This window comes from Dromaius novaehollandiae, chromosome 5 (genome assembly GCF_036370855.1).
Source record: "Dromaius novaehollandiae isolate bDroNov1 chromosome 5, bDroNov1.hap1, whole genome shotgun sequence".
NCBI classification, from domain to species: domain Eukaryota; kingdom Metazoa; phylum Chordata; class Aves; order Casuariiformes; family Dromaiidae; genus Dromaius; species Dromaius novaehollandiae.
In genome coordinates this window covers 18,382,641-18,403,639 of record NC_088102.1, presented here as the reverse complement: position 1 = coordinate 18,403,639, position 20,999 = coordinate 18,382,641, and the positions used below count along the sequence as shown (strand labels likewise).

Below are 20,999 nucleotides of genomic sequence, written 5' to 3'. Positions count from 1 at the left end.
TTGAAAGCCATTGGAAATCTAAATTAGCTGAGCTACCCTTTCTGACATGCATGTTGATCCACTAAAGAAACTCCAGTGGGCTTGTAAGGTGGCATTTCCCTTTGCAAAAGCTAGACTGATCTTCCTGAGGCGAATAGTAATTTTTGCCTGATACAGTTATGAGGCTTACAGACTTGTAGTTCCGTGCAGGTACTGTAGAATATTTTAACAATTTGGTGTTGCCCTCTAGGCTTCAGGTACCAAAGTGGCTTTTAGCCACCGTGGGGGATTATATACCTCTCACTCAGTGAATGTAATAATGCAGGTGTTTATTCCCTGAGTTCTTTTAGAACTCTTTGTTAATAGCATCTAGTCCTGCTTATTTGTTACTGGTCATTTTATTAGTTTATTATGTAACTTCTTCCACTGTCACTTCAACTTCGGACAGCTCGTTTGATGTGCTCCCTCCCTGCCCTCCAAAGGAAGGTTCCTGTTCAGGAATCTCCCCAGTTTGTTCCACTGTGAGTGATGATGTAAAGAATTCATTTAGGTTTTCCTGCAATGGCCTTGTCTTGCTTGAGTGCTCTGCTTGTAACCTGAACAACAACTGAGGCAACGTACCCTCTGGCGTGCTTCTTGATCCTGTTTTATCTCAAGAAGGGTTTATAATTAGTTTTCTTTTTGCTAGTTGCTCCTCAAACTATCTTTTTTTGGTCTGCTGCCTTGTGTTTTTACACTGAATTTGTCAGAGTTTACACTCTTTTCTGCGTTTTTCTCTTGGGACATGACTTCAGCCTTTTCAAAGATACCTTCTTGTTTTAATAAGCTCCCTCGCCCTTCCTTTCTTCTACTCTCTTGAAGCCTTTCTTAATAGCTGGTATACCTTGGCCTTGTGCTTCTGATGTAGTGTTCTTAAATAGCTTCTGTGCTTCGTGAAAGGACTGAATTCTCTGGGCTGTCCTTCTGGCTTGTTTGATGAACTTTCTCACTTGTAGTTCCCCTTTTAGAAGTTAAGCATAAATATGGTCAGCTTTCATGACTTTTGTTATTTATTCTTAGGTGTATTATGTTCACTAACATACCTGAAGCCTTTAAGGCTCTTCAACCATATCTTCCATGCTATTTAAGGCTAAGTAAAGGGTTGCATCTCCTCTTGAGGGCTTCCTAACCAGCTGCTGTCTGAGACAGTCATTGGTAATATCTAAATGTTTGGTCTTTGCGTTATTTTCAGATGTAGCTTTTACCCAATATGCATGTGGTAATTGAAGTCTACCATTAGTATTGCATTTCCTGTCCTTGCTGCCTCAGCCTCTTTCACAGGTTCCTGCCTCAGAGGCAGGAAAAAATGCATTGGGAGTGTATTTGGAGAAAATCCTGAGCAGCACTGAGTGTGGTGGTGGCGCACAGCTCCCTTTCCTGTGTTCTTTTTACTGGGGTAAGGCAACTGCAGTTAAAATCACTTCACGATGACTACTGAAGGGGCATAGTTCCCTGCAGCTCTGCCTCTCCATTGACTCCCAATTCCACTTGATCACAGTGGCTATTCAAGTCCTCCATTTCCATTAATTCCAAGGCTGCAATTCCCTGCCGTCACTGCTAATCAATTCTAAAGGAGGCAAATTTGTAATCTAGACAGATGCTATTCATTCTCTGTGCTTCTTGTAAATACAGCACTACTAAGGATCATTAAGAAACCACACAGTGTAAATCATTGTAAGATAAATTATCAAAGGATGAGAGAGGAATGGGCTACCTTTTCCTGTGCTTTGAGGAAGAAATGCTGCATCTTAGGAGTGAGACAGCTGATTCTTTTAGGGTAGCAGATGGCAAACAACATGGGGTATTGCAGACTACATGTCCTGTGTCATTCCTACTGCCTGTCATTTCTGAATAATTCCAATTCCAGTAATAGGCTCTCCACAGAGGAATGCTTTGAATATATACAAAATAAGGTAGTTTGCTTCAGTAGCAAGTATAGGTAGGAAGGCACTGGGGTGCCTCACGTGTATAACCTAAGCATCTGTATTTCCTCAAGCAGTGCGGTAATAGTACCTCTGGATACTTATCTGACAGCAGAGATGTTGCCTGTTGTGCTGAGAATGTATTAGATTTCTTGCATTTTTATTCTTAGAAAAGGAAATACTACTGATGTAGTATTAGAAGAGCAAACAAGGAGTTAGGAAATCCAAGGTCTTTCAGAATGCCTAAATGATATACAAAAAGATTTTCAAAAGTTATTTGGGTACCCAGAGGTGCAGATAGGCATCTGCTTGGGTTTTCAGGAGAGGTAACATTAAAAAAAAAAAAAAAAAAAATTGCATGCACCTTTATACTCAGGTTTCTGAATCTAGATTTTTGGCTTTTTGATTCTTGTATTTCATTGATTTCCAATGAGATTTAGGTTTCCAAGCATGAAGGCCCTATTTGAAAGTGGAACTTAGGCTCCTGAGCTAGTGAGGAACTTTGAAAATGTTAACTTCTGTTCTTAACTTGCACAACTTCGAACACATCCGTTTGCCATCTACAAAGTGGAGGTAGTGATGAGGGTTCATGGCTTTTGTGCAACAAAATATTTAGATTAGTATCGATAAATACATACAAGCTGTTCATTTCAAAATGCTTCAGGTCTTCCCAAGTCTTTAGTGTATTTCATGTTTTGTGAGGTTTCTCTGAAGTTAGAATCCAAACATTTTTTTTCTGTTTTTAAAAAAAAAAGCCACACTTGCATTACTGTATTTAAAAAGAGAGAAAGAACTTTGCCTAGGGCTTTGATTTTCTTTTCGAAGCAATTTTTTATGCTGTATTAGAATGCTGCAGTAGATTTTTGAAAATAAAAGTAATGTCCATTAATCATGTGTTAGTCCCACTGAATTCTGTAGAAATACTCATGTGCTTTAAGGTAAGCAGATGCTACAGTTATTCTAGAATCAGTGCTGTATTGCTTGAAGGTGGCTTCAGAACTATTTTCACACAGAATTAGCTTTGCACAGCAAAGTTAACATGTTGTATTTTAGCATGGATTCCACCATGCAGTGGAGTGAGGTACTCTGAGTTTTTCTGATTTATGCTGGTATGACTAAAGGGAATATCATTTTCAACCCTGTACGCCCTCCAGCCTGAGGTTATGGCTCTGTTGAATGGATGGTGTGTCTCCAGCTTGTCATGCGTTGTTAATGGAAATCACCGTCTATTTTGGTTTACACTGATGCACTTGACTGAAGAGCTTTAGGATCCTTGTTGGATTTTGTAGAGGTGGCTGGAGAGGAACCTTTCTCCAGAACTGAGGCTGACTGGGGATTAAGCAACAGCTAAATCCAACCTAAAGAAGTCGTGAACCAAAGATATACATGAAGGCCTGATCATCAGCTGATGTAAATTAGCTTAGCTCTCTGAACTTTTAGTTTAGACATACCAGCTGAAATCTTGATGTGCAGCAGATGAAAGTAAAAATTGGCTGCTATTTTGTATGTAAAAGATACTTTCAACTTACATATTTATAATTGCTTTTTAGTGACGTTTGGTATTAAATGTGTGTTGTTTTGGTATTATAAACCCTGACTCTATTCATTTACATCTCCTGGATATTGAAGTGCATGATTTTACTTTCAGACTGTGTTTGGTATTTTCATAATTGGATGTCCTTAAATTGGGCTTTGAAGCCTGTATTTAGATTCTAAAATAAATGACCTGATTTTTGAGTCTTGAGAACCCAGTATTTCTCATCTGACTTTGTAAGAGCTCTTAGGTACTTAGTGTTTCTGAAATTAGGCCACTTATTTAGGTGCCAAAATCTGGAATTAGAAGCCTCACTTCAGACTGCCAAGTGGGAGAATTTTGGCCCAGTCTATGTTGCTGTGTTAATCAGAAACAATTCAGTCAATGGGCAGCTTCTGGCATTTTTTATTCTCCAAATCCCTCAAGGTTAATAATTATCCTTGATGTGCGTGTGAGACAGTAGCTTTACTTAATTATCATCGTGCTGGTACAGGGAGGCAAGTAGATTTGTCTTTAGAGCTGGCAAATGTTGGTGACGTTGAAAGACTGAATAAAGTTTATATGCCATACAAACATGATTTGACTGAAATTAAGAGCCTTTCAAAAGATCTTTCTGGTGACATTCAAAATGTTCTCTAAAACTTCTATTTATTATAAAAAATATTGGTAATTTTATTGGCTTACTTTAAAATGAAATAGAAAAAAGCATGTGAGCTTCACCTACTATTTTTTTATTCCAGGTTGGCATCAAGTACCAGTTTTTCTAATCAAGCAGAAAGGTATGGTGACAAAGGATACCTTGGCTGATATCAAGCAATTGATCTAAAATGTCATCCTCCCTGCCTCCGAAATCAAGCAAATTGAACCCTAGCAAAATTTTCTTTCAGATTTGTAAATCAGAGAAAACACTGTCCTTTTTCACATGGTTCAGATATCTCTTGTATTCTGAAGATGAACAGGAATTCAAATCCATATAGACTGAATCTGGAAAAACTGAGATTGATATGTAATTCAAGGATGCCTTCTGGCTTCCACAGTTTCAGTGTAGGTCTTTCTAGCTTGTTCAATGTTCAGTATTTGTCTTGATTCACCCTCTCCATACCTTTTATGAAGTGAATCATCCTTGGACATGGAAGACTCACCCTGGTGATGTCTCATGTAAATCAGACACAGAACAGGATCAGTTCATTGTGAAAGGTTGTTTTTAAAAAAAAAAAAAAGTCAAGATGTGCAATTGATGAGTAAAGAGATAATACTTTAGCTTTTTAAATTAAACCATTTCATTTATGAATGATTAAGAAGCAGTTCATCTCTTGAAGGAAGATATGAGAGGCAAATTAATATTATGATGTATATGTTTACCTGCTATTTGTATGTTTACCATAAAGCCAAGAACCTCATTTTGTGTCACTGCAGCCAACAGGGTGAGAGTGGGGATTAGAGTTCAAACCCTGACAACTCACAGGCAAAAAGATGTGAAGATTTAGGGAAAATGCAATCATTTATTTAGACTTAGGCACTTCAGGTATGTGCACTTAACTCTTTCGGATCTGAATAGAGTTGAAGTCACAAACAGAACTGTCCTGATTACCCCCCCCACACCTCCAAAAATCAATACTTCAGCATGTTGATTTTATGACTATGTCAGTCATAACTGAACATTTTTATAATTAAAAGGAATGAATAGAAGAATCAAACATAATTCTTTATTTTCTTCATGTATTCAGCTTTGAGAAATGCGTTTAACCTGCAAGACAATTTCTTCTTCCTTTTCCTTCCCTTTCTTTCAGCATGATGATTCCTGGAAACGCTGCAGGTGTGGCCAAGCAATTCCTCCGCTGTGTGTTCCATCAGTTGGCCCCCAATGGCATCTTCCCCCAGCTCTTTCAGAGCAATATTAAAGGTAACTTGCAGTACCTGAGTGCATTTCTGACCCCTTCAGTCATCCCCATATGGAAACCCAGCAAAAAGATGTCATTCCAATTTCAGATGGAAGTTTTTTACGGACCTTGGCCACATCTCTCATGGACTTCAGTGAGCTGAGTTCCATTGCTGCTCTGAGCCAGCTGCTAGAGGTATGTTGGCAATCAGCTCTATTAATGTTGCTAGTTTTATTAGCACTACCAGGTGTATTGATTCAGTTCTCCTCATGCAATAAGAGCTCAAACTTGCACCACAAAAAGCAATATGAATTTTTGGTATGTTGTCTCTAGAAGTAGGACGAGATTATTGTATCCGCACCATTTTCCCTGTGCATTTTGCTCTCACTAACTGCTTTTGTTCTCAGACCAGCCCAGGGGCCCTTCCACACATTGGTAATATAGGCCACCCTTTTCCCTGGCACTGTTTGTGGTTTTCAGAAATATTTCTGCTCATGACTCTCAGTTCCCTGTCTCCATTGTGTCTGATGGCAGTTTCTCCAAGCAGTTTGAAGGCCTTGTGTCTGCCTTTCTCTGGCTGCCTTCTGTGCACTTGGTTTGTTTCTACTATAACCTTTATCCTTCCACTAGTACTAGTCACCTGTACGTATCCTTCTGTTCTTCCAAGAATGTGGAGGTTGCTTCATACAAACAAGGATTTTGACAGCACTTTAGAACCGATTATGTCTTTCCAGGCCTATCCCTAGTACACAAGCCAAAACAGCACACACTATCTACAGAACATTAGTGAATATATCTTGTTTAAAACTGGCCCAGGGAAAATATGGAAAATCCACTGGTGACTGTGTTACCAGTCCTGCTTTATTTCACTCCTATGCCAGTCTAACTAGGATATGAGTTAGGACCCTGCTTTATAACATTTTAGCTCAAAGTTTAGCATCTTAAGCTTTTGGCATTGAGATCTTTTGGTCAATACTTTAGGAATTGAACTAGATTAGTGTCACATATTTAATTCAAATTCCCTGCACAACATTTTTATCATTAGTGGTTTAGAAGAGGTTAGTAGTATTTGGTTAACCTCAGCATTTTCAAATATTGTTTAGGTGGCTATGTCTACATGTTTACATTTGTTTATACTTACCATTTTCTTTCTCAGGGTTTAAATAACAAAAAGAACTTACCAGCAGGAGGTGCAATGCTGCGGTGTTTGGAAAACATTGCTACCTTTATGGAAGCCTTGCCAATGGATTCGCCTAGCAACCTCTGGACCACAATTAGTAATCAATTTCAGACCTTCCTTACCAAACTCCCTTGTGTTTTGCCACTTAAGGTATGACATGTGGAATGCAGTTTATTTTATGTTCGTAAAGGTAATTTGTATGTGATGACCAAAACACTGGAGACAGGCACAATGCTGGCATTGGTCAGGGCGTACATAGGCAGTGTGAAAGCTGCAGATAGGAGATCAGAGCTGGAATGCAGGTTGCTATGAACATCTTCTAGTGATTCAGCTGATGTTTCCAGAGGATCAGATTTACTGTATGCCTGATCTGTCCCTTTAATAATATTCTTTCATGCGTAACAATAACAACTCTGACCAGAGAGAATTTTTTCCCTCCTTGCTGTTTTTTTGGTTCCACCCTTTCCATGCCCTGCCTTTATCAGATTATAACATTACATTTGAGAGAATCTGCACTTTGACAATAAAAATGCATTTTGTTTCAACTATTAAAGCAAAATAAAACCTACATGAAGAACAGTAATTTGCTGAGAGTACACAATAGTCAAACAGGCAGAGAAGACTACTCAGATTAATGGGAATTGAGCCCAGCCTGTTTGACTGACCGAGTTATAGTTCTGGCTGTAATCAGAATATAATTGTAGAAACTGAAGCCAGAAGCTTTGGGCTCTAAGTTCTGATTGCTCAGAGAACATGCAGAGAGTTTTTATCTCCTGGTGCAAACATTTCCATATCCCTTTTCAGCAAACACAGTAAAAATTTTCTGAGTCTTTCCAGTAAACACTGGATTCTGATGCCCTTATTCTGACTTAATTTCCCACAGCATGAGTGAGCCCAGTAATAATTTATTCTGTGGAAAGCATTGTTGCTCAGTATGAGCTGCGGGTTCCAAAATCTAATTTTACGTGATTTATAACATTGTTTCAAATTGAGTGTCACCAGTAAACCATATGAATCATTTAAGATTCTTTGGCACCGCCTATTAAGCAGCAGTCAGATCTTGAAAACTGTTTAGCTGTTAGTGAATTGAGGCATTACCCTGCAGCACTTAACTAAGCCAAACAGGGAATAACCATTCCCTTTCTTTACTAGCCACCCCAAATTTGTTGAATCTTGAATAATTTAAAGTAAAAATTAAATCAGTGAATTGGATCATAATGGTTCCAACTGAATATCTGTCATTTATCTGAACATTCAGACGGGGTGTTTACTACAATTTCCCTTTTATTTATGGGAGGTATCATTAATGATACAGGTAGAACAATTGCTTGCTCCTGAACTAAGCAGAGGGGGAGTTTCCATCTCCTGTTCCTTCTTCTAGGAATATAAATGACTCTTTTGCTGTTTTAGATGTTTGCAGCAGGGAACAGGTAAGACAGCGGATGGAGCTTGAAAAGTCCCAAATTCTGCTGCAAACTGTGATTTACACAGAAGAGACATTGGAGCATGAAGCTTTAATATCTCACCTGAAAAATCAATTATATTATAAGGAACATCTTTAGAATGGCCTCTGGAGCAGCTGTTGCCAGGGCACATTCTGATGTCAGGGGGTCTGAGTTGCAGCCCTGCCATGGGGTGGGATAAAATGTCAAAATGTCACAGCCCAGACGAGGAGAAAAGTGTAACACGAGGTAGACGGCGTGTACCTCCTGTTAATCCGCATATATGTGTACACACAGACACACACACACACACACACGTATATACGTGTGTGTGTGTATACACACACTTATATAGATACACTTATATATAAATATACTTACATTTTAATGAGCCATTTTATTACAGTGGGGGTGTACTTCTAGGAGATTTCTGTCATACAAGGGTAAAGTTAACTCCTAAACCAGCATTTTAATGAAATATTCTCATCCCAAGGCCCATATTGTCTTGTATTACTGATGAGGGGGATATGACTGTGTCATCAGGAACAAGCCAGTTCAAGAAAAGTAAATAAAGATCAGTCATCAAGGATCATTTTTCAGACTTTACCTATAGCTTATTCATAACTGTCACCACTAAAAGCAATAGATGTGCACAAAAATGTACTAACTCTTTTTTTTTTCTGCCTTCAAATATGTTCACAGTGTTCTTTAGATTCGAGTTTAAGAATCATGATTTGCTTGTTGAAGATACCAACCACTAGTGCCACCAGGGTAAGTTCCAAGGAAGACACAGCTCTGTTACCTCAGATTTAGCCAGTTAGCTACATTCTACAAATGTATTCTTAGCCCCTAGCTATGAAAGTATTATGCGTAAGCATAACATTGTGCAGTCTGATACCCTATGGTGAATGATAGGAGCTTTGGAATCTAGGTTACAGTAAAATGTGAGTGGGATTACATTCCTGTGTGAATGTGAGTATATACCTTATTAAAGGGTTGATACTCTCTTTCAAAAAAGCCTATAATGATCAACATCCTATAAGTCTGATTCAGCAGTCCTCTCACTAGTACGATTCTATTAATGTCAGTGCATAATTTTCCTGCATAAACACTACAGATTCTCTGATATCCCATAAGCACTGTGTCAAAGATGAAACTATTTGCTGATATTTTGCTTCTAATTTGTCTTATAAGCACGGGTACAGCTATTTGACTGAAACAGTGTAAATCATGGAAAAATAGCATTGAGCTAAAAATAATGATGCTGTTGCATTCAGGCATTTCAGAGCTGGAATGCTTATTGTTTTGCTAAGCAATCAGTTATTGATTTCCCTAAATCATCTCATTGCAGAGTCTTCTGGAGCCATTTTCAAAATTACTAAGCTTTGTAATTCAAAATGCTATCTTTACTCTGGCCTACCTGGTAGAACTGTGTGGTTTGTGCTACCGAGCCTTCACTAAGGTAACAATGAGACTGTGCCTTTCATTAGAAACAACTGAAAATAGGACAGAAAAATATTTCTTCCCTCAAGCAGAAGTCTGTAACTGGAGGTGAAATCAGTGTCAAGTTTTAGACATTTCAGCAGTTTTAATGTAGTTTAACTAATCAAGTAATTGTCTTGATTCAGCGCCTACTAATAATACTGACTTTCATGTTCCCAGTATAGACACAGATAAAGGCAATCTGCTGAAAACATTGCTCAGGAAAGTATTTTGATATGATTTCATGACTTTGAAAATTTTTCTTTTTTAGAGGTCATCTGATATTCATGCATGACTTAAAATGCCTGTTTAGTTATAAGGATGTAGTTGTATCTGTCCTAGTGGACAGGTTTAGCCACATTTTGTGCAGTCAATACTAAAATATTTGTGGTGGTGCATCTTGAAAGCACAGCTCTGAGGGAGGCAGCAGATTGATGATTAGAGTGGAGGACTCCAATTTAGGGGCTTCCCAACTTAGCTTCTGTTTTGTTCTGTATTAGGTAACTCACTTTGTGCATGGCTAAAACCTGTGTAGAAAAGAGATAACAGCATATATCCAGCTTTGAAAAGTTTAAGATTCTTGGATGAAAGCTGCTCTATACAAGCAACAGTCAGTTATTATTCAAGTGTGTTTTTGTAGCTATTGGTGAGAGGATGAACAACAAAATACTTGCAGAAAACAATCCAACCTTTTACTAGGGCCCTATATGCTCCATTATGTAGATTGTTAAGACACTGTACAAAAATGTTACCTAGCCTTTATGTGCACAATTTTCCATCCTAGATACTTTTGTCACAACAATAATTAATCATCAGGAACATTCTTTCAGAAGTAGCTACATGATTTTCTGGGTTGATATTGTACAACTGGAACATGCATCACTTCAGTCTTTTGAAGACTTAGAATGGACAGACAGTGAAGTAGAAATGATAAAAGCAATGACAATCTCTCGTAAAAGCTGCATTACAAGAACATAAGCAATACTTTTATCAGATGTAATGATTTGGAACATTAAATAGAAACAATCAGCATGTTTAATGACACCAAGGAAATTGTACCTTTTCTTGTCTCCTTTGCAAGATAAGTGTTTATGAAAGAAAAAAAACTGAATACAGAATAGACTGTCCAACTGTTGGAAGTAATACGAGATAGATCTGTATGTAAAGCTTTGGTCAAAGCAAAGTCGAGTCAGAAAAATGTTAACTTAAAGGGCAGTGGAAAAAAGTATGGGAGGGTTTTTCATTGAAACAAATAAGCCCCTTTTAAAACTGAAGCAGACATGCCTTTTTTGTCTGAGATCTGATGAAATTATTTCATCTGTGCCTGCTAAAGCAAATTGCAAAATACAGGAATCGTTTCACTGTGCATAGACTCTGCAGTTTCAATTATTTCAAAAATATTTTTATTAAAAACATATTTTAAAAACATGTTTTTCTTACATACTTCCTGGTTCAATGTTCGATTGACTGCTTAATTGCATATAGGAAGCTTGAATTATACCACTTAGTAAAAAACTATTTCTTGATTTAGTTTAATACAACCTGGTGACCCAGAAATGGGATCATTAATTAATGTTCTCCTGCAATTTATATCCAGAAAATGCTTAATACAGTGGAACTCCACACTACATTATCTTTGTTATTGCTGAAAGCTTACCGTGGATTTGAATTAGAAATACCAAACTACTGACTGCCTTTAGAAAAATGGACCAGTTGTGATATCTAGGCTTCTCTACACTGGAAATCACTGTAGCCAAAGAGAGTGCTGTTTGTGATATGGTATCATGTGGAAGTGAATTCCAGAAGGAATATAATTTGTGAATGTTGAAACTATTCAGATTTAATTGTTTTGCATGTTTTAATGTGCATGCTGGAACTAAACGCAGTGGCACAACTTTCAGGTATGCTATGGAGTAAATTTTATTTGTCTTTCCAAAGAACAAGCTACTCCAGTGTGCACTTTACAGAGGTCAGTGCTGTACAACCAGTCTGAATCTTCTTTTTTTTTCTAAATGCCCCCCCTTCCCCCCCGCTTTTTTTAATCTCCAGCATTTCCCTAATAGTCTGTGGCAGGAATATCTCAGTTTTTCTTGTCTTTGAGTCTGAAGAGTCACGTCAATCTGATATTTCCTTATCTAAGTTTCTGTTCCAGGTCAACAGTTTGATTTTTCATTGTCATTGGATCTCTCAGTTGAGAGTAACATCGCTTCTGTGGATTTTAATCTTTATATCTTCAATTTTCCTCTCAGTCTCTTGAAGTCTTAAATGGACACTTCTTGGCTTTCTTATCTCTCATAGCTGCTGAAGCTTGAACCTGAACTTAGCCTTTTGCTAACATTCTGTTGGCCCTTATTAAGTAAATTCTGTAAGCCACTGAATTAGGAATGATATAATTTTGCTATTGAAATTTTCTGAGAAAACTGAAGCAGCCCGTCCTTAGTAGTTGTAATTACTGTAGTAGCAACAGAAACTGTTGTCTCTGTTTGTCCTGGCTTATTTGGAGGGTAGCATACTATTCCACTGAAGAACCAAATTTATTATTCTTATTGCTAAGTTGGGACCCTGGGACCCTGTTGCAAACAAACTTCAGTAGTTTCGCATTGTACGCATAGACCTCTGGCAAGTCAGTTTGAAGGTCACAAGACAGCTTTTTTATGGGGATGTACAGACATCTGAGAGGGTTGGTTATTTTGGCTGAACAGAGATTAAAGGGATTGCATTTCTGATTCTTTGGGACCATATTGACACATGTGACTCCTCTGGGCTTTCTTCTCATGTAACTAATGCCCCTTTTACATTTTTCTGGCAGAATATAAAGTTCTTAAAGTATGTATAAACAAGCACCAGTACAATGGTAGGAATAAGGAGACTTAGATAGGAAGGGGACTCTGCGCCATTGACCTGTGTTAACATTCCTGATTACAGTTCAGGAAACAAGAGGTCTGATGTCTAAAAACATTTACCCTGATTTTGCTTCATCTCCCTATGTGCTACACACGATGTAAAAAATTGAGAATTTGGAGTATGAGGTAAGGGTAGTCTTTGAGAAAAGGGGTAGCACTTTGTCGTATCATCCTTAGAGCCAATGAAAGTTGGGATTCATGGAGGCTGTGTTTCCCTCCCAGATAAAGCAATTTATTATAGCCCAATTACGTCCTGTACATTATAGCTGTTAGTCTGTAAAGTAGTGGAATGCTTTCAGCAAGAATTTTAGCCTTCTCCTTTTGCAGCATGTGCAGCCTACTCTATCAGGTTACTGATAGGAAATTGTATCCAGTGCTTGGGGGATGTAATCATCAACTCTCTGAACATGGCATTGCATTATGGATGGGCCTCAGGACTGTGAAAGCACATGACAATGGGAAGGGTTGCTATCCCTGGGGAATATGCTTTCTAGCAAGAAACAGGGCCTAATTGTGCCTGGAGTATTGTGCACGGCTCTGTTCCCTCATTTCCAGTAAGGGTGTGGTAGAACTAGAGAAGGTTCAGGTAACGGTAACAAAGATGATCGGTGTGTGGAATAAGTTCCATGTAAAGAGGAACTAAATTAGGGCTTTTCAGTCTGAAAAAGCAACAATTGATGGGAATGTGATAGGGGTCTGTACATTCACAAGTGGCCTGGACAGAGGTGGGTAATTTCATGCCTTTTCCAGTGCCACAAGTAGAAAGCATCTGGTTAGGAACCAGGATTGAAGCAAGTAAAGAGAAGCGGTTCTTCAGTACCAGAAGTAGAAAGCATCAGGTTAGTAGGAACCAGGGTCAGAGTGAGTAAAGGGAAGGGGTTCTTCAAACAGTGTGGAACTCCTTGCCAAATACTGTGCTGAAAATTGATGTGGATTCAAGAGGGCAGTGGTCACATACGTGGAAGAGAAATCCACTGAGAATTAGGAAATACATTGAAACCATACTGAGCTCAGAAGTTCCCTGAGCTGAAACTACATGGTGGCTATGAAAGTACTGTTGGGAATTATACATGCTTGTCCTGGTTTTATTCTTCCCTAGGCATCTGCTTATGACCTTGTTCGAGGGAAGTTACTGAGTACATCTCTTCTGGTCTGACCTCTCCTGGGTGTTCTTAAGTTATGTTATGTGAGACACATGACTTTGAGTACTTGTTCCCTCAAGACACAGTTTCGTAGCTGGCCTGATCCAATGTTTGTTATTCCCATAAAGGAATAGTCTTTTTTTTTTTTCTTGAGTGTTAGCTTTCTGTGAGTTTAATTGCCTAGACTGTCTCAGTGTAGCAGATAAGCACTGCTGTAGTGTGGGACCCATTCCATCAGCTAAATGTGTTATCAGACTGCACGCTCCAAGTGGTTGGAATCAAAATTCTGCTTTCAATCAGGCAAAACAGGAGCTTGAACTCAGATCTTTTGCTTCACAGCCTAGTATCATACTGCCCATGAAAAGCATACAATTCTGTCATTTTGGCACTTCCTCCCAAATCAAGGGCTGATATTTAAAATCTGTTTTCATTAAAATGTTTGTGGGTGCTCTTGTAGGTGCTCACTGTTCCGGTGAGTTTTGTTTGGCTATGTGCTACCTAGATACAATGTGTTGACATTGGCTTTCTGTGGAAGAAGACCTGTGACTGGCTTCTTGGGCTGCTGTAACCAAAGCTCTTACTTCTTCCAGCTGTTCATCTCCTCCAAGTCCTCCTCTTTTAGTTGTGCTTACTACTGTGTGCAACAGCAGAAGATGGGCTTCAAACTGACCTTAAACAATTAAACCTCACAGGACCTCTTTGAGGAAGAGGCAAGCATTATTATCCCATTTTACAGGTGTCACAGAGGAACTGAGGCCCTGACTGAGTGAAAAGCTACACGTTTAATGTAAGCAAGCAAGCAGGCAAGTGCATGAGACTTGCAAGATGGAAGACTGTAGGGTTTAAATCTTAGACACACTTTGTATGTGCCCCCTTTACTGGACAATATTTTTTCATCCCTCACGGTCAATTGAAAGAGAGCTCAGAGTAAGTCTAAGTGTTGATCAAAAATTCTTGAGTTGCTATGTTCAGTAGCAGGTTATAGATTTGTTCCATGTACTTAATCTCCTAAAGTCAGAGAATGTCAAAGTAAGATGGATAACGGGCTCATCTTATCTCTTGTAGCTCCATGTTTTCATCTCTACAATGCTGTGTTCTTGGCCTTTTTGTTCTAATCTCTATTGTCTTATCTTCCATTATATGTTTTAAAATGTTTTTTGTTGTGGCAGCTTTAGCGAAGAGGGTTTTTACTGTGTAAAGGGAAAACTACTGAAGAGGGTTTTTACTGTGTAAGGGGAAAAATACTGCTAGTCTCATGAATGAAAACAGATGTCCAAGCTGCCCTTATGGAGGCACCCTCATTTTAAGGGAGACAACAACAGAGGAAGTATGATTAAAACATGGGGCTTTTCTGGCAGATTTAATGAGACAATTATGCTAAATGCTATTGTCAATTTTGTTCTCCTGTATGAAACCTTGCTTCTTTCCCCCTTTTCCTTTATACAGAACTATACAGTGAGAACTACCCTGTAGGCCTGGGCTCTATAAATGTCTAATAAAACCTATGTTTCACATGTGAAATAAAAAAAGCTTTCATAATAGTGCCTAATGCAAAGTGAAAGGAATATCACAAGTATATTCTCACTGCTGTCCACTCAATCAAATCTGTAGAATTAAATAAATGATGAATCATGTCTGTCTCTTTTGTAAGACAGCAGCAAAAAGTGCACTTCTATGGCATTTTATTCTCAAGTGTAGATAAAAGGTATCTTATGGTTTACTAGTGGATGTCAGTGAATTTCAGGGCATTCTTAATTCCATGTTTTTCTGTTGTAGGAAAGAGATAAATTCTACCTGACCCGCAGTGTCATCTTGGAGTTACTACAGGCACTCAAGTTAAAGTCACCCTTACCAGACATGAATCTACTGCTGTTGGTGCAGGTACAGGAGATCTACCTCATGTTATTTTCATACTGATCCTGTCTCAGCCCAAATTCAGCAAAAAACCAAACCAAACCAAAAAAACTGTTTGGGCTAGTCCAACATGGTTCCAAAAAGTACTAGTGGTGTCAAGTGAGCCAAAAATTTTTTTGAATCAGAACCCAGAAGTTATATTTGTAAACATAGGTGCATACATTGTACTGTCACAGTAAAATTTAAGCAGCTAAATAAGGAACCCCCATTTCCAAGGATGATGAGGACCCAAGCACCATTGCTAATGTACTGGGCTGCAGAGTGCATTCTGGAGGCAGAGCTGTCCCAGCCACAGCCTTGTCTCCCTGCTGCAGCCCCAAAGTCAATAAATAGTTTGTGTGTAGGAAGGAGTGCTAACTCATGATGGAGCTACTGGAGTGAGTCCAGCGGAAGGCTGCTAAAATGATGTGAGGAAAGGGTGCAAGAGCTGGGACTGTTCAGCCTGGAGAAGAGAAGACTAAGTGGGGTCTTAAAATGCGTATAAGTATCTGAAGAGAGGGTGTGAAAAGGATGGGACCAGACTCTTTTCAGTGGCGTGCAGCAAAGGACAAGAGGCAACGGGCACAAACTGAAACACAACAACTTCCATCTGAACATGAGGAAAAGCTTCTTTATTGTGAGGGTTAATGAGCACTGGAACAGGTTACCCAGAGAGGTTGTGGAGTTTCTTTCCTTGGAAATACTCAAAAACTGTCTGGACACAATCCTTGGAAATGTGCTCTAGGTGACCCTGCTTGAACAGGGGTGTTGGACTAGACGATCTCCAGAGGTGCCTTCCAACCTCTACCATTCTGTGATTCTGTGGCTAGAACCCAATTTCTAACTAGGCAGGCATGCAGTAAGTTGTCTCCAGTCCCTGAAGTTCTCTCTCTTAGCATTTTTTTTTTCTAGAAAAGAACACATAAGCAATATCTCTGCTTCTTTCATTCTGCAGCTTGCTGAGGTAGGAGTTAAACTAGCTTTTTAGAGGAAAATCTGAGGAAGTAGGATTCAAACTCTTGAAAAATCTGTCTGCCTCCAAAATGCCAGCTGTGGTGCAGTTTGGCACCAAACAGGAAAGAAGCAGCCTGTCCTGCAAAAACAATTTACTAAAGCCCATCAGTTTTAATCACACCTGGTGGACTATCATTATTTACAATGGGCTGATGATTATATATGCTTAGTAATTTTAAATGATAGGGGACCAGCATAACAGCCGTCCAAATGGTTCAAGCAAAAATGTAGATCACTCACAATGCTCCCAGCATCACAGCTCCATTCACTGCCTCCTCACTCCATTAACGGTCAAAGCTTCACAGAGCTTACTATAGGCTCATTTGCTTTTGAGTTCTGATACAGTACTCATAGAAAATAAGTGGTTGCCAACTGACAGAAAAATAACACTGAGAAGTTAGATTACATAGTAGTTAGGATAATTCTGAAAATAATTATTATACCATCAATATTGGGGGAAGAAATAGAGTGGGGGGGGGAATAACTATTTTTTGGGTTTTTTTCTTTTGAGGGTAAAGAGTGATTTTTTTTAATTTATCCATTTTAATTTAAAAAAGCAGAAATTTCCTTTTTTTTCCTTTCCCCTTAGCCTAGGCTTCTATTTTCAATCCCAGGCGTGAGAACCCACCACTTAGCAACCACCCACCTTTTTCTGTCTGATGAATGCAGTGATGCAGCCTGATACCGTGTTCTTCAGTGCTCGTTGACTTCAACTGACTTCCTGAATTACAGAATAAAATAACTTCTCTGCATTACTCTATTAAATACCTCAGTCCAAGGCCACTCCAAAGGGTTAGAGAGCAGTTTAGTCTCTACAGTCTAATCAATCCAAGATCCCTCATTTGAGAATGCAAAAAACATGCTCCTTAAGGCCACTTCAGTTTTGACAGTGGGATTTAACTGGTAAACACTTATCCTTCATATTGACTCAGTCACCTGACAAGACTCAGTAAGCAAAACTGCCTCTTACATATTGAAAGTAAAGATAAAATGATGATTGCCTGGCCTCTCCTCCTAGCACTGTTCCCATATGCTGTATTCCCTCCCACAACAGCACCCAGCGTGGATGTGTCTTGTTCGATATCTCATTTTCAGAGGCTGATGAAATGATTCATATCTTCTGTGATCCAGAGCAGCCAACATCTGGCTTCAGGAGAAAATCTGTCATCTATTTACATAAGTCCAGTTATGGGCCTTCTTTTAAAAGAGAAGTGGAGAGTCACAGCCACTGCTTGAACTAAGATTAAGTCTGGATTAACACAGCCCATAACTCAGTCCCTGAGGCTGTCCTTTTCTTCCCTGTAGTGATTAAAGATCTGGTACAGAGGAGCATAAGATCATCTCTCAACTGAAATACAAGTCAGATTCTTCTTTTATTTCTATTTGGCTTATTCTGGTGTAAAATAATATATAAGCATGCGTAGAGTCAACTGGAGCCACATCTATTTCTGAGGATACCCAGTTAGATTATTCTTACTGATATTCTTCCCAAAGAACAGACCCCTGGGCAAGACATAGGTCTGAGGCATGTGTTGTTTCCAAGTCGTGGTCGGCAGTCTGAGAGTTCAGATTAAATCTGTTGTAGAAAGGTAAAGATTGTGGAAGTGTAAAAGTAAACTCTAGCACTGTAAAGGATATTTGGGAATGTTTTTAAGAAAATGGTCAGTCATCGAGCGCACTGATAACAAAAATGCATCAGTAAATTGTAAAGTATGTTTTGTAGTCAATATCTGCCTCAGTTTGTGAAGGTACCACAGTATTCATTGTCAAGAAAGAAAATTAAGGCTTATACCTCAGCTTGTCAGTTCTGCTTTTCTGTCTGCTCTTTGTTAAAAAGTTACGCTGCATTGTTCTAGACAGAAATTGCTTAAGTGCAAATACAGCATTAAAACAACAAAGTTTTAGGAACAAAGAGACCATCTTATCTGTAGGATGTCAAATGCATTATTGAAGATTATAAAGATTAAATAACTAGATCTGTTAATATTGTTATTTGTTAATTGTTTTTGTTAATGTTGTTAATGTATTTGTTAATATTGTTATAGATCTGCTAATATTAAGTATGAATGAGGCGGACATCAGAGATTTGGGGGCAAGAGATTCAGAAATAAGTGAAAAAAGATATAAAAGAAAGCAAGGAAAATAAAAAGCTTAAGAAAATCAGTTAGAGATATTTTAGCATAACTGAATTTTTCTGAACTTTTCTCTGAAAAAGCCAAGTAAAGTTTTGTGGCCTGTGTTACAGAGAAGTTATACTGCACCGTATTAGTCTGTTCTGAATTTGAAAATTGTTCATGTAGAACTTCAGTGAAGGCATTGTAGTACCACAGTGGAGATCATTGCATTGTTTTCCTCTATCTTGATTTACACTATCATGAAAGAAGAACACTTGATATATCCAGAGAATTGCAAAGATATATATTTGTACTCACAAAGAAAATCTTTTCTATTATATAACATTCTTCAAATTGCTCCCACACAGTATACACATGTTAATCAGGCACATTAAAGTCTTTTTTTTTTCATTAATATTAACTCATTTATAATGGTGAACAAACTAGGCTCTTTATAAAGTAAGAGAGCTATAAAGCCAAATTACTACAAATATAAGCAAGAAAAGATCTCAACTGATCTTAATAAAGTCATGAATAACTTAGTAGTGTCTTAAGGTTCCTCCAAAAATAATTAATCTTTAATTTCTTCTTAGTTTGTTTGTGCAGATGCTGGAACAAAACTGGCTGAATCAACAATCTTGCATAAACAGATGATTGCCTCTATGCCTGGAGTAAGTACTGAATCAAACTCCATCTCATAGGTTTTAATTTTTAAAAAAGTCTTATTAAGCTTATTTTGCATCAGTTGAACATTCATTCCTTTCATTTCTGCTTTGGTTGGCAAGGTGGCAGGCAGAAGCTGAAGTGCTTCTTCCTTTTTTTGAATGTTGGAAAAGTTTTTAACTTGATCTTGCTGCCCTTACTCTCACTAATAATTAGTCATGTGGCACATATGACTGATTTTAGCCAAAGCCTCTACTAGAGATTTAAGGAAGACCGAATGTGGGGAAGAGACCAGCTGAATGCCTCAAAAAATGGCAATGGGGGGGAAGGTACCAGCCATTGCCTACATTCTGACAGAAGGCTATCTAGTTAAAGAAGGGATGCAAGGCATTTGTCTGGTGATATATAAGGCATTCATATATATCCTGCTGATGCATGTAGCTAAATTGCAAATACTCAGTTGCTTAGCTGCTGAATATGTGGCTGGTGAACATACGTGGAAGTAACACAGCTGGAGGGTTTGAGTTTTTCCATGACACATATCACTGAGTACCCGAACAGATGGATGAGGGTTAGCCCAAGTCTACTTCATGAGCTGTGGGAAACCTTTTTCCTTGTCGACTCTAGGGCTGATCTAATAGGATTTTTCCTGTTTATCTTCTGAAGTGTGTGATTTTTTTTTTTTTAACTCAAATCTTCAATGATGTCTCTATCCTAAGGGAATGTTTTAATTTATGTTTGGGTTAAGTAGATAGACTGACATTGGTGTTACAAGGTATGATAGGAAAGGGATCATTTCAGAAGAAATTGTAGAGAAGGAAGTTGCTTTCTGCTTGAATAAAACTGAATACATGATTGAACATAAGTCTTTTGCAGTAGAGCATTATTATTCAGAGGTCTGAGCATAACATCTTTTATAATTCTGTCATTCAGTGTTTTAGAACCTGTGTGGAATCCTTAGTCCACATACACCGGATGGATGACACTCCGGCAGGGCTGCCATTGACCTCATTTTGCTGTTTGTTATTCTGTCAAGGGAACTGGCAGACATAGCACTTTAAAAAACAGAAGGTGGTATAGTTCAACAACATATAGACTTATACTAATGTAGAAAAATGAGAAACACCCAGATCTGTTGCTTTAATAGAGACTACTAACAGATTTTCAAATTTCAGCAACTCAATTAAAGCTGAATAAATTTGTGATCAAAACCAAATCTTGTTCATATGTATACTCAGATAGGGTAATAGGTTTCAAAGTGCAGGTGATTAAACAGAGGTCAAAGCAGCGTATTTTCCCTTGATAAACTTTACTGTGATATTTTGCCATGAGCCTATGATTTTGGGTACAATAGTTTTTGGCCACTTTAAGGAGAAAGATACCTAAGTAGATATTTTCATCATTTAATCTCTGAAGTTAAGCCTTGTTTTCACTTGGCCGCAGAAGATGAGGCGTTTATAAAGACTTGATCTTTGAGAAATGTTGAGCGTTTACAGTTTCCCTTGAATTCAGCTAGAATTATCTTCACCTCAGATTATTAACATATAAGGTTATATGATACCTATTTGATCAGTCATAGCATCTTCTGAAAGCTTTTTTGCAGGGCATTCTACTCTGTTGGAAGTCTCTATCTAATATGATAGTTTTGTTCCATTGACTGCTTTGCATACCCCAGGCATGCCTTGTATTAGCCAAAGGCTCAACTGGCATTTCTCACTGTACTCTAGGAAAGGGACTATGAAAATTTGTACTGCAAAAACACGATATGCACTACACTGAGTCCCTTTGTTTTCCCCTTGGGGTCCTTCTTGT

At 38.3% G+C, this 20,999-nt stretch overlaps 1 protein-coding gene across 6 annotated transcripts in view; it reads left to right on the top strand.

Annotated features, from left to right (window-relative positions):
- The window catches only part of UNC79 (unc-79 homolog, NALCN channel complex subunit), a 111,206-nt gene that overhangs the window by 71,502 nt on the left and 18,705 nt on the right, over positions 1-20,999 (top strand). For all 6 annotated transcript variants that reach the window (XM_064512149.1, XM_064512150.1, XM_064512148.1 and 3 more), the window contains 8 exons: positions 4,215-4,253; positions 5,265-5,377; positions 5,464-5,549; positions 6,511-6,684; positions 8,679-8,747; positions 9,328-9,438; positions 15,280-15,384; positions 19,118-19,195. In XM_064512149.1, the coding sequence (XP_064368219.1) occupies positions 4,215-4,253; positions 5,265-5,377; positions 5,464-5,549; positions 6,511-6,684; positions 8,679-8,747; positions 9,328-9,438; positions 15,280-15,384; positions 19,118-19,195 (775 nt within the window). The remainder of the gene's footprint in view (positions 1-4,214; positions 4,254-5,264; positions 5,378-5,463; positions 5,550-6,510; positions 6,685-8,678; positions 8,748-9,327; positions 9,439-15,279; positions 15,385-19,117; positions 19,196-20,999) is intronic.